The following is a 14,440-nucleotide window of genomic DNA, read 5'->3' as shown; positions in this document are numbered from 1 at the left end:
TTAGATAAAGCAATAAAAATGACAGTCTGGAAGGTATTTAATGCCATTTTGAAGCAAGGCGCTTTTCATAGAGCTGTTAGCTGAAAACTGATCTCAGCATGCTAACATATACTGAGATATGCTGGACAAGTGGAGGAAAAAAGAAGCGGCAGGCCCACAAAACTGTCTACAGTTGAATCACCAGTGACTGAAAGTCTCAAGAAGTCAGAAACAGGGGCCTGTGTAGAGCGAGTGGACCACAGGAGGGAGCTTTGAGCAGATGGGTAGATGGAGTAAATCTTTAATTAGCCGATTATCCTCATGGTTGCTAACATTTGTGTCTTCAGGTCACATCAGGATATCAGACCTGGGTCTAGCGGTTCATGTGCCAGAGGGAGAAACCATCAAAGGACGAGTGGGAACAGTGGGATACATGTGTAAGTGACCTCTGACCTTTACTGAGCAAGTACATTTATGTGAGCACTGCACTAGAGTATGAAGTGCTTTCACATCAAACACATTTCAAAGGAACGTTAAATGTTTTTACCAACTTTAATTTAACACTGAGACGTTTCACAGTAACAAAGCTTTTACACTTAACACTCGAGTGTTGGGAAACATTTGGTTCCTGTGTATTTGTACTCAGTTTATCTAGTTCAGGACTTTTACAAAGTGGTAATTGTACTTTTACTGTAGTACAAACATCCACCTTACGATCCAGATTTCTAATTTCTCTCCCACCGCCTCCTCGCTCCCCTCCAGCTCCAGAGGTGGTGAAAAACGAGCGGTACACCCTCAGCCCTGACTGGTGGGCGCTGGGCTGCCTGCTGTACGAGATGATCGAGGGCCAGTCGCCTTTCCAGCAGAGGAAGAAGAAGATCAAGAGGGAGGAAGTGGAGCGGCTGGTGAGGGAGGTGGAGGAGGAATATTCCAGCAAGTTCTCCGAGGACGCCAAGTCCCTCTGTAAAATGGTGGGTGGAACTTCTTTCTCTTCGGCGTCTTTAGCTCCCATCTGCCACCTCAGTCACGCCATCGTATAGCTGACTGATGTTTTCGTACTCCGGTTTTTAGACTCAGCTTTTCAGAGTGGCTGAAACGTTGCGGCGAGATCTCCCTGCTCCCCGCGATTATTCGTAATCGTCCAATATTCCTGGATCCAGGAGGACGTGTGGATCCAGATTAGCTGTACCCAGATACATTCATCCCATTCATCCAGACTCAGAACCGAACATAAGACAACGTCAGCTCATAACTCCACGAGGCTGGGGGTGTGTCTCCCCCCAGAATCCAGCCTTCTTTGGCGTGAAAGGCAAACATTTTAAAACGCTGCACCACGTCATGGTCGAGGGCCAAATCACAAACCTCGTTATAAACATCGTCCCAGATTTTGGTGAATGGACGAAACAAATGACCGAATTCTCACGCAGAGAAACGTCCAGGGACACGACGCAGACGTGTGCGTTTGCCGTCTTCGCGGCGAATCGTCCGTCTGCGGTTCAGCCATGTTTGCTGAGTCTGCTAACAAACAGAAGACGGAATAACCTCCCAACAGGAAATACTGCAGTTTGTTTTTGGTCATTGGTCAGATCTCCACCTGCATCTTGTTTTAAATGAAAGTCAGGTGGGAGGTTGATTAAGGTGAGATCTGTGGTTCACCTGTAGTCTGAGTTTATCCTGACTCATAATTGGACACCTGGAGGGCGAGTGCACACGGCTCAAAGATGGGAAATTATTGTCATCTCACTGCAGGGTTTCAGGAAAACCTGTTCCATGCTTAGGAAAACAAGCTTTAGACGAGGGAACTTCCTCCTGAAGATCAGAGTCACGATGCGTGAGACTGTGGAGGCCAGACAAGCAAAGCTGGTCACTGGCACTGTGTCTGCTTCGTTTTAATAAAGAGGGTAGCAAACATCCAGAAGTCTTTGCCTTTGGCTGCTTTTCGCAGACACGTCATGCTTTGAATACAAACACACAGCTTCCTGCTAAAACTCTGAAAAACTGGTGGAAAATGAAACCCGGCTCAACTTTTGTCTGAGGCGTAACCGCTGATGCTTTAACGCCTGACCTGAAGCAGCAACTCTCCACCTTCTCTAAAGCTCTGCTGTGTTTTTAACCCCTCAGCTGCTGGCCAAAGATCCCACCGAGAGGCTGGGCTGCCTGGGGGGCGGAGCCACTGAGGTCAAAGCTCATCCCATCTTCCGCTCCATCAACTTCAAACGGCTGGAGGCCGGCATGCTGCAGACACCCTTCATCCCTGATGTAAGTCCAGAGCGAGCACACCGACCTTAAAAAGATTTTAATTTTTATCATGTAGATACTCGAAACTCAAAACTCGGCTTCTGAAGAGTCGTTGACAAGTTTGTGACTTGACGTTCAGGTACGAGCCTGAAAACAGGTTTGTTGGTGACCCGAGATGAAGTCTGAGACTCTTCATCCGTCACACATTCATTTTTGTTTCCCCGAGTGAAGACAAATGATGAGATCTGTATCTGTCAGTGCGTACAGAGTTTGCCTTTATTTTGGAAGGTTCAAAAGTACAAAGTCACAAAGTTCAAAGGTTGGAAAAAAACCCTGAAATCCAAAAATAAACACGAGAAATCAGGAAGGACGCAGCGAGCAAATCAGGGATCATAAACAGAAGTCTTAACAAACAAGACTATTTATAGATGAGGGAGTGATGACACAACGAGGCGCATGAGGGAGCAAAGCACACAGCAGCTGACAACAGTCAGCGACAGGTGAAGACGAGGGGGAGGGGCAAGAAAATGTAAAAACTAGACTCGACAGCGTCTAACCAATCAAAAGGTGTTTCATACATCACATGACTCAAGCGCCACCTACTCCACAGATGGTGATTAAAAATCTATAAAAACATAAAACCGTTATAGAAGGACTTGTGATTCTTGTGAGTTAGTGCAAAATAAACATTTAATTCCACCCGTGATACTAAATACACAAGAAGAAACAAAACATTAAATATCACAAAAATACCAAACTCAGTAACATCTCTGGGGTCACGTCATGTGGCTCGCTGGGATCAACGATGATTCTGTGATTCTGCCGTTAAAACTATCAGAGCTGTCTGTGCATCGTCAGCCAACGTCACAGTCTAAGGCTACGTTCACACTGCAGGCGAAAGCGCATCAAAGCCGATTATGCGACCCATATCCGACCATGGTGTGACAGTGTGAACGGCACAAATCCGATCTGGGTCACTTTCGTATGTGGTGCTGAAACCGATACATATCTGATGTTTCAGAAAGCGACTGCTGTTTGATGGTCAAGTCCCATTAAATCCGTCTTTTACGTCACTGACACAAGACAGACGCCGATTATCAGCGCCGGAGAAGACATCGCGAACGCTTCCTGTTCATCCAGTGTAGATGTCAGTGAAACTGTTGGAAAGACAACGTTGGAGAAACGTGAACATTTTATTTGTTCTGTATAATCTGCAGATTCTGACAGAAATCTGCAGCTATCCTTTGAAGCAGCGCTCCTCTAAAACAGCAATAAGGATCATTATTAGGTTATTTACATTATTATGTCAATAACAAAATAACTTAAAGCAAAAATTGGGAAACGTGAAGTCCGAACTCTTTATATTAAGGCCATCAGTGAAACAATATGGTTTGCTCTGGGTGTACAGAGCGCGTTGTGTGTGAGGTCTTCTTTTGCGCATGCGCCGCTTTGAGCGTTCACACTAGAGCGCGTTGGCTGTCGCATTTTATTTGTAGTGTGAACGAGCAGACAAAAAAATCGGATTTGAGCATTAAGACCTGCAGTGTGAACGTAGCCTTAGCCCGGCGTGAGCCACGCTCACTTTATTCAGGCAGCAAAAAGCCTCCAATCACGTCACCGATCCAAACAAAGACAAAGGTCCGTCTTAAAGCCAGGCTGCACTAACTTAAGTAATAAAATCAATTTAATCACTTAAGTCTGGATGGTTTTGAGGTTTTCTGTGTCGTTACTTGATCTGATTCAAATGGCTGAATCACCTCCTCAACAAGTTCTCCAGACGCCTGGTAACGAACCAATCATGTGACTCAGGTGTGTTGACCCAGGGTGAGATCTAAAACCTGCAGGACACCGGCCCTCGAGGCCTGGAGTTGGACACATCTGGCATAAAAGATCAACCGGATCCTGATCCGACCCTCAGAATCAGCTGATGCATTTTTATGAAAGAAAGGAGGAACTGCAGATGCTCGGTGTGACTGAGGAGGATGAAATGGAGGCAGATGATCCTCAGTGGTGACCTCTAAAGGAAGCTGCTTAAAAAAGAAGATTCAGTTATTTTTTTATTCTGCATTTTTGAACCCTCATAGCTTCATAGGCAGTTTTCATGTAGATGTAAAAATGGATTAAGTGACTTAAAAAGCACCAAATGTTTGACCCACTCTGCCTGCTCTGAGGACCAACGCTTAGAAAACCTCCAGCGTGTGATGTCAGATACTGGCTCTATTAATGGAGCTGATTCTGAGGGGGTCAGGTGGGACGACCTCGCTGATTTTGTGCGTTAGCCGATAATGCGAGAGCCAAGTATCTAATAATAACTCTGAGTGAGAGGCTGTACAATGAGAGCACTCCACAGCTCCGTGAGTGAGTGCGTCTCCGAGGCCCTGGCGTGATTTCTGTGAAGCTGCTGCACGGCGTCTGTAACAGGAAGGATCCATACAGCAGGTTTCGTGTTGGGCGGGTACAGAGCGAGCTTGCATCTAATCAAAGAGACGCAGAGTTTGGTTTCAAGGTGTTTTTCCCCTTCAGGTGTGCCTCCAAAAGAGGCCACCGACGAGGCAAACTGGCAGGTTGCAAAACATAAAAAGGAACTCAAAAGACTGAAGGCGCTGTCAGGGTGAAGCAGGAGCTTCCCAATAAAAGCCAAAGAAGACTGAAAAGGTAAACGCAGACTTGTGCTGGAGGTAAGCTGACGAGGGGAGGGCGAAGACACGGGGTGATGCACGTGGAAACGATGGCAAAGGCAGGAAGCCAACGTGGGGTCAGATAACTGGAGATGTTTGGACTTGTCTCTGCTGAGACTGACGACCTTATCGGCTGTGTGTGTTTGTGTGTTTCAGCCTCAGGCCATCTACTGTAAAGACGTGTTGGACATCGAGCAGTTCTCCACAGTTAAAGGGGTGGAGCTGGAGCCCAAGGACGAGTCTTTCTACAGTAAAGTGTCCACGGGCAGCGTTTCCATTCCCTGGCAAAACGAGGTTAGAGACTCACACTCGGCACACTCCTGCTGTAAAAAATGCAGGAAAAGGAATTTGTTCTCCTGATGATGTTATCATCCGCATCATGATATTTAGAGGTTTTGACATTTATGACTAACAGCAGTGAGAAAATGTTAAACATGCTGCTGCTGCTCCATCTCCGTAGGAGGAGGATAAAAATACCTAATTGGAAAAGCACAGTCCTCACTTTGTCGTTGCGCACACTGTTCACCCGAGAAAATGGTGACTGTTAGGAAAGTCGCCTGACCTTTAGAGCAGATTTCAGTTTAAAACATAAATAACAGATGGAACAAAACATAAAAAGGAACTCAAAAGACTGAAGATGGGACTAATTAAATTATAATTGATATAAGATTACATTTTTTTAAGTACAGGAAAGTACATTCAACAAGCCAAAAGCACCAGCACACGAGTTCTTGCAAAGACAGGAAGTTACAGGATGGTTCACACTCCCCCAGTAATTAGATGCAGTGCTCAATTTCCAGAGAACCGTGGTTACACGAGTAACCAAACATTATATTTGTTCTTTCGAAAAACAGTCTTAAATGTAAAACATGTTACAGAAATCAAGCACAGCTTTAATCAGGGAGGCCATAAAGTCAGTCCAGGCTGCTTTGCAACCCACCTTCATCCCTTTTTCATGCCATGTCAAACCTGCCAGATCTGTCGCCACCTGCTTCACTAACGGCTGCTGTCCAGAACAAGTCGAGCCTTTTGACCATGTTAGTGGTAAAAAGAACAAACTCCTAACTGCCCCGTGTTTTTGCACAGGTTCTGAGATTTTTGTGTTTTTCTCGGCAGATGATCGAGACAGAGTGTTTCACAGAGCTCAACGTTTTCTACCAGGACGGGGCGGTTCCTCCTGACCTGGACTGGAGAGGACAGCCGTCTCCGACACCCAAACAGGGACTCCTGCAGCGACTGTTCGGCAGAAATGTGAGCAACCTCCCTCACCTCCAGAACATCACCGCTCTTTTATTTACCAGCATACATCAACACACACGAGCTGTGAGCTAGCACAAAGTACACTAAACTGTGTAGTGTAAGCTAACTCGACAGACGGACGTCGGTAAGGCGGAGTTAATATGGTAAAACAGCAAGATGGTAAAAAACAAAAAAGACCAGTAAATACATACAATACAAATACATGAATAAAATTTAGTCGATAGAAAAATGATCTGCATTCATCTGTGAATGACAGTAACATCGGTGCTCTCTTCCTCCCCCTGCAGGAGTGCTGTGGTAACTGCAGCGACAGTGACGAGGAGCCCACCAGGCTGTGACAAACCACACACATACCATCTGATTTGTTTACAACTTTTGCACATTTGTATTTTTACGGTAGTCCTATCTAAATGTCAGAATGTAAATTTTCATCATAGCCATAATGTTTAATGTTATTTAAAAGTGTGAAATATCTGCTGTTTCAAATCAGGAGGCGGAGACAGAAAATGAACTCTGGTTTTTTTGGTTTTTTGTCTTTTATTTTTAGTTTGTTGTTGTCATTTGTCCAGGGAAGACTTTGCTTTTGTTTTCATCCACTCACACACTGAACTGAGGGCTGCTTCTGGCTGCGAAGCAGCTCCACTGGAACAAGCGCCTGCTGTAGAAGTGCCTTGCTTGAGGGCACTGTGAAGTGAGGACCGAACATTCCTCCATGTCTTTGTCCAGGGAAACTTTCAGCCTGTGAACTGTGACCACTTCTTCTGCCCTCCATCCTGCTGAGACGAACCTCACCGCTTTTTTATTCTCTTGTTTGCGAGCTGGGACATTCAGGGTTTGAACATTTGGGTTTTTTTCAGAATTTTTCCGATGGATTTCATGAGACAATCGACTCCTCGTGTGTGTCAGCGCAGCTTCAGTCACTCTTGTCAGTAAAATATCAGTTTTCAGATGTGATGGGAGATGAGCCGTCCAGTTTTAACAGAAACTCTGAGATAGAAATGATCACCCTTAATCACTTCTGGTCACTCAGAGCTGCATTGACCAACACACCTTATTGTGCCTTCATTTCACTCACTCTGGTTTATCCTGGCGAGGTTTGGAAAGCAGCTATGATTACGTACTGGCTGAAATTCAGAGCAGCAGCAAAGAAAACTGTTACACCAGCTCTGGTAGTTTCCAAACTGCCACCTTTAACCCCTGATAATAACAACATCAGCCCGGGTTTCGTTTACCCACCAAGACATCTGGTTGTCCAAAGGTTTTTGTTTTTCTTCAGTGGCATAAATGTTGTGTTTCAATCACAAGAGTCAGCATGAATGAAACTCAACATGTCACAAAGATCTACAATGATTGTGATTGATTATCTAAATAAAAGATGAAAGTATATGACTGAAGACACAAATCTGAATTAGTTGGTAAAAATTAAACTACAAAATTATGACACAAATAGTTACTACTTATTTTGTTGCATATCGCGAGACAAGAGAAGGCTTGTGTGATTGTGAAGGAAACTAAAATCATCATGTAGGCCAATGACACACTGATCTACGTGCACCGGGTCATGTTACAAACCGGCTGTGCTGGCAGCCGGTGCAAGCTGCTTTGCAACCCCCCGCCAAACCCAGATCCTGTCACTGATGCTGTAGCTCCCAGACCAGACTCATACTGCCAAATATAAAGCGCTGCAGATAAAACAATGAGGCTTTTTTCTTTTCGTCCCAGTGTTTAGTGCTGCACACTGCGTTTCTCTCAGGGTTTCTGCTGCCTCCAGTTGCTCTGGGTTCTTTCTACTCAGTCCAGACTCTCTCAGTCACTCTGAAACTGAAACGACAAGAATAACTGAAGCTTTGGGGTCAAACCCTGAGACTGAAGTTGGACGGTTACAGTCAATGGTTTTCTATCTCTAAGCTATTAAAATGAAATACCTCTGAATGTACAGACTGGCTGCCATGTTGTTTCTGCAGAACGACCTTTAGGACAACAGATGCAACTAGACGCCAAAGTCTCACAAACATCCGTTTGTTTCTGCTGTTATGTTAATCCTCCGTAGCGGATGATTTTGGAAACCCTCCTCTTGACTTACAGGCTCCAGAATTAAAGCTGTACCATAAAATACGGTCACTTTTTAAGACTTTCTTCACCAAGTTTTATAAAAGAAAACATGATTTGACACTTTGCTCTAGTCGTGTTTCTCAGTCTGATGCTTGTCTGTATTTGGAGCACTGAGCTGTTATAATTATGGCTCCGTAAGTATCCCAGCAGACCAGACAGGAAGTGCTCTGTGATGGGATGGACCTCCATGACCCCTGACCCGCTGACCTTTTAGTGCGCCTGATATCTCTAATGTTAAAAAATAAATGGAATTTTCCTTTAGCCAGTCAGATAGTGAGATTGATCACTGAGGTGAATCATGACCTTATCGTGTATTAAATGCAGCTAAGTTTGCCCACTGTGCAGGAAAGGCAAACATGAGCGTGACTGATGGTTTCTTCCATAAATCTCAGACTTCAGTGGGATCCTGCTTACACGACAGCAGGAAAAACTGCTGCTTTTAGCGTTCGAGGACAAATGATCCAGTTTTTTAAAAAGTTAACGTGATGTCAAAGGTTCTGAGCCACTGAGGTCAGGAATCCTCCAGGCTTCCTGAAGGTGTTTTAAAGTTTTTCTTTGGACATCGGCTGCTTTGTCACCTGACTATTGCAGATGATTGTTGTTTTGTTTCTTAAGTCAGTTAACACTGACCTATGAATCATTAAGCATAAAGTATGCACCCAACTCAAGGGATTAACCAGCATTTTGTCTACATTTAACAGACAACTTAGCAAACATCCGATTTTAAATCGTATCTTTAAGCACTTACTAGCATCCAATTGCAAAAACATCATTTGTTCCCATTTCTTTAGTTAAGTCTGTGCAAAATCACAAAGGTAACACGGTTTGACAGACAGAATCATATTTTTCCACCAACGAGGTGATTCTCAAAGAGTGATTAGCTGAAATTAGTACGTTAAGAAAGGGGAAAATCCAGGCCTCTATGTGACCTTCAGCTGATCCAGCTACTGTTTTATGAAGCGTCATCAGCAGGAGTCTCAGTGACACCAGAGCTGGACTGAAAATCAGTGGTGACAAGGCTGATGAATCCAAATGTAACTCTTTTCCTTGAAATATGTACAGAAGAGAAGAGACGAACAGCAGTGAGTATCTGCAGCCATCTGTAAAACACACTGTGTGACAGTTTTGGGCTTCATTGTCGCAGTAATTGTCAAAACCGATGAAATTTTGACCCCAAAATGTAACATCAGATTTTAATACCAATATCATCTGAAAAGGATCCGATTGGCAGCAGCCTGTATTTTCAGCGCACCTTTAAAAACACACTATCAGTGCAGTAAAAGCATACCTGGATACCTGGATCGGCTTCCCCAGAGCCCGGACGCTGACCAAGGATAGAACAAAACGCAGAAACATCACAAGAAGAGCTTTAAATGTCTTTCAGGGAGCCTTGAGAAGGATTCCTGAAGACTGCTGAAAGAAATTCTGCCAAAGAAAGTTCAGACTGTGCTGAAGAACACAGGCGATCATACCAAATATTGACTTTTGCCTTACATGCTGTATTTCCATGTATATTTGCACGTTTCAGTAAATCGCTGCATCTATTTTACATTTTCCAAGCAAAATAGAAACAAAAGACTCAACCCTGTGAGGTACAGCACTGTGCAAAAGTCTTACGTTTTTAGTTTCTGGCCCAAACTACCAGTATTGTTCCTCCTGCTCTGCAGTTTTGAAATGCTTCGATGACAGACAGAGTTTGGAAACGTCAGTGTCACAGTGAACACCAGCATCTGTCGTCACTGTGATTTATATAATAATATTATTGTCTCTAAATGACAGGATGAAACCTGATGTCAACCACATCATTAACAGGGGTCTGAGGATCTGAAGTTTAGTTACACAGACTCACTGGAAGAAGGAAGCACATCACCTCCACTGAATGTAGCCAGAGCCGATCTGCACATGCGACAAGTTTTATTTATACCAGTTTTAGACAAAAATATCCATAAAGCCCCAGAAACTAAGAAGTCTCCAATCTGAAATAAAACAACACTTTTGTTCTCTAGTTTTTCTTGAAGCAAAGCTGAGTTTTTCCCCCTGAAACACAGCCACTCTGCTAATGCGTGCTGATTGGTCGGTTAAGGACAGACTCAGTGGCGTCCAGCTCCAAATGATAGCCACACATTAGAAGGTAAACCACAGCAGAAACTTTGCGTGTAGAAGAGACGTCTGATTGTTGTGCTGCTTGCTTCACGCTCAAAATAAAAATGGAGGATGCCCCAAAGCAGCTTGTGGTGCTGCGACGTCCTGCATACTCACAGAAATGCATTTAAAATCCGGGTGTTTGGAACTTTGTACGCTCTCTCACCCAGAACAAAAGAGTTTATCCACCGGATTTATATTTTTCAGCTCCACAGAGTCCCGTTCTGGACTACCGCAAATATTTCCATGACACAGGAAGTCCAGCGTGCTGAAGTGATCCGTTAGAGGCTGTCTGACTTTGACTGACCACAATCAGTTTGAGTGAGCTGCTAAGAGTCCCAGGAAGGAGATGCTAATCTTAAGTATCAGTTCAGGAAGTTCAGCTCACCTGCAGATCAGATGATCTCAGAGCCCACCCACATCAGGTTCAGCTGACACCAATAATTGTGCAAACCGCTTTGCAACCCACCTCCACCACAGCTCCTCGTTTCATCCGCTGCCTGACTTGATCAGTGTCACAGAAATGGATGGAAATAATCTCATGAGCAACAAATCTCAACTGTCTCAATCTGAAAGTATTTACAGGAGCTTTTGTTGTGCATCTGAAAGCCACTCGGCAACCCCACCCCTTCTTCTTATTTGATACTGGCTCTGTTCTGTTGTGGAAGGAGCGTCATCACCAAATCTAATATTTGGTGTCTGCATGTTCCTCATTCCTCTGTAGAGGAAATGGGTTAAAATAATAAAGAATTAGCCTTTGACAACGGCAAGAAAGCTGGGCCAGCTGTCTAGAAGCTTTACTGCCGTTTGGTAAAAGAAAGTTACTGAACTGCGAGTGAGCTGTTGATCAAACGTTCTAGCCTGAGTTGAAAAACAGATCTTACCTTTAAAAAATGTATTTTTCTCATCAGTCCACTCTTTGATTCTGAGCTGTGTTTCAGTTTTCTTTGTGTAAATCAAGTCAAGGTGTGCCTGCTGTTCTCAGCCAGGTCGTTTTAACCAAACACGTCACGTACAGAAAATCACAGATCCCATCCTAAGTGTCGTTTGGTGTTTGAAGGTCCTCTACGACATTCACAGTATGTTTGAAGCCTGCTGCTGTTTCCTCCCGTCACTGGTGTGTTTTTCATGTGTGAGGAGGTTCTCAGTCACCCAGCTCATGTCACGGTGGTCTAAAGTTATTTTTTATGTTATTCAAGATGTTTGACCATCTCATCCATACAGACATATTGAGTTATAAGAGCTGATGGGGATTCATCGCAGGTACATTGAATGAAATGACAGGATGAAGGTTGAATCACCTGTGAGGCCCTCAGCTGAACTCCTTCCAGGTGGACATCGACGCCTCCGTCGCTCCTCTCTCAAACCTTCGATCTATTAGGTGCAGATGTGAAGCTGAGTGGCGCCTTGACGACAGGGCGTCTCCGGATTGGTTGCTGGGTTTCACTGCAAACACCGTCTGCCACCTCGGTTCTTTTCTGACGTGTCAGATATGACCGTAACCAGCTGTGAGGTCACTCAGGTCTGGACCTCACTCATCTTTATCAAAACAAAAGACAAAAAAATCATCATGAATCAACGTGCGATGCTCTAGATCACTTTTACTTTGAAAAGCCTCTACAAAATTCTGCGACACTACGGCCCGCCCTAGATGCCTGTGATTGGGTAGAGTTTAGGTTGATGCACGACTCACGAAGAACAATAATTGATTAATTTAAGCTTTTTGTTTCATATTATAGTTTTACACACACACAACCTGCAAAATGAAACCTGATTCATTTGTAAAACCTGGTTATAGCTCAACACCTGGACAGGTTAGGACATGTTTGTGAGTTTGACCCGGCGATACTGTGTGTCAATGAGGATGTTACGCTTGGAGAAGAATCTTCAAGGGCATGTTTGCGAGTGGTTGCCCCGTCGTCCTGTCCTGTGAGTCACTGAGGACGCTGTGCTTGGATAGGAATGACTCACAGGAGACCAGACACAGATACAGGCCACAAAAACACAGCTACCCATCAACACTAAATGGATAAAGGACTCTTTCAAAGAAACTGTTTCACATTATGGACTTCAAAGTCAGGCTCTTTGAGAGAAAAGCTCAACTTGCATCCAGACCTCGATCTGCTGCAGGTTGAATAGCCAGAATTTTAAGTTGCAGTCAACTTCTCCAGTCCGATCCTGTGATTCCTACAGGAACAAAACTGACTGTAGTTTTGGTTTGAGGAGACCGAACCTGTTTGATTTTAACCTTTAAGCTTTTTCAGAAACTCCCACTATCCCAGCCACTGACAAAATATCCCAGCAGTCAGAGTAACTTTATCCATCAAGCAAAAATAAATGATATGTCTCTGACTTGAAGAAATTTGTTTAACATTTAAACCTATTTTCTGTATATTCCAGCACATAAAATAAAATATTTTTTGTGTTTACACTCACAAATAGATCCAAGTGAAACACAGCAGAAAATAAATAAAATCAAAGACTTTGTGCTCCTGTTGCTCTATTGTGCTCACAGCAGTCGCACTTTCTGCACCTGCTGCAAGATGGCAGCAGCATGTCTCCTTGTTGAACGTCTGCTTTGAATTTGTGGGGTATTTTTTTGTTTTTTACTATTTTAAATGGGTTTTCGTTTTTTCCACCAAGCTTTTTTAAGACTATTTTAAAGTATTCTCTAAATTCTTGGAAAGTAGTCTATTTATTGGGCCTGTGCTGCCGGCTGAACCAACTGCATCTGTGTTGCTAGTGGAAGACATCAGCACCACACCAGGGCCTGTGCTGCTAGAAAAAGCTCATCTGCATCACATCACGTCACTGTCATGAGACATTCTTGCAAAAAAAATCACGGTTTTAGTAACGCAGTAACGCAGCGTTCCTACGGGAAAGTAACAGTAATCTAATTACCTTTACTTGAAAAAAGTAATCAGATTACACGCGTTACTGCCCATCTCTGCCTACGAGTCATATGTTCATCATCTGAAGGCAGAATACGCCTACAAACAGATTAAATGTCTTGATGCTCATCCAGGTAAGTAAATCCCAAAAGGTTGATTCTGTTCGTCTTGGGACTTCCAGAACAACGTGGCCTTTATGGAGGAGAAAAAGAAGAGAGCAAAGACTGGGTTGGACTGAGGAGCTCTTTAAAAATGTATCTTCAAATCCCAAAGTTACTAAATCCAGCTCGAGTTATCCTGAATTAAATGACCTACATGAGGACAGCAGGTGTGTTAATGGTCTGTTAGTTTCTCGCCGCTGGCGTGGTTCAAGGATTCAGGCGGTGCAGCTCTGAATGTGTCCGTCATTGTTTCTGCTCTCCTGCTGACAGACTATTCATTACCCCGGAGAGCCTTTCACTGAGGAACACGCTGACGTCATTCATTCATTTATAGTGAAAACTGCTCCGGCTGCTTTCACGCTGTTATAGCTTCATAGATTATAAAAGCACTTTTCTGTGAACCATCGCCTGTAAACCCTGAAAAGCTTTAACAAAACATAATACAGACTGAAATAAAAGCTCTCGTCCTGGCTGTGGAGCGACCTCAGCACACATTCAGACGAGTCAAATAATCGTTAGAAACATGACGTCTCTCCAACTCTTTTTTTTGACCTCGATAAAAAATATGATGGTTTCAAGGAAAGCGGTGACGGAGACTTAGAAGAGAAGTCCTTCGGGAATCCGACTGCATGTAGACGAGACTATGAAATCTGCTGAAGAGGTGCTCGTCTTTTTTACGTAACACGAGCCTAAAGAATTTATCAGTCGTCATTCTCAGTCTCTGACCCTCAACATGAAGCTTTATTAAGAACAAACAAATCCTCCATCATCTCTGTGCCAGTGTGTTTATATCAGCCGGACCACAGTCTGCAGTCAGCTACACCCATTCACATCTTACTAATGCAAATTTCTAATCAGCCAATCACATGGCAGCAACTCAGATCTAGAGTTCAAAGTGAGCATCAAAACGAGAAACTGAGATTTAAGTTACTTTAAACGTGGTTGTTGGGTGTTTCAGAAACTGATGATCTGCTGGGAT

The 14,440-nt window shown here is 43.8% G+C and overlaps 1 protein-coding gene across 3 annotated transcripts in view; it reads left to right on the top strand.

The window, feature by feature from the left end:
• Positions 1–8,091, top strand: part of grk6 (G protein-coupled receptor kinase 6) — a 49,463-nt gene extending 41,372 nt beyond the window's left edge. For all 3 annotated transcript variants that reach the window (XM_082549724.1, XM_082549725.1, XM_082549726.1), the window contains 6 exons: positions 327–416; positions 742–950; positions 2,101–2,238; positions 5,052–5,189; positions 6,012–6,146; positions 6,443–8,091. In XM_082549724.1, the coding sequence (XP_082405850.1) occupies positions 327–416; positions 742–950; positions 2,101–2,238; positions 5,052–5,189; positions 6,012–6,146; positions 6,443–6,493 (761 nt within the window). In that variant the 3' untranslated portion in view covers positions 6,494–8,091. The remainder of the gene's footprint in view (positions 1–326; positions 417–741; positions 951–2,100; positions 2,239–5,051; positions 5,190–6,011; positions 6,147–6,442) is intronic.
• The last annotated feature ends 6,349 nt before the right edge of the window (positions 8,092–14,440 follow it).

Source organism: Aulonocara stuartgranti, assembly GCF_965226115.1.
Source record: "Aulonocara stuartgranti genome assembly, chromosome: 10".
Classification (NCBI taxonomy): Eukaryota; Metazoa; Chordata; class Actinopteri; order Cichliformes; family Cichlidae; genus Aulonocara; species Aulonocara stuartgranti.
The sequence above is the reverse complement of the archived record's forward strand: the minus strand, read 5'-3'. Positions and strand labels throughout refer to the sequence as shown.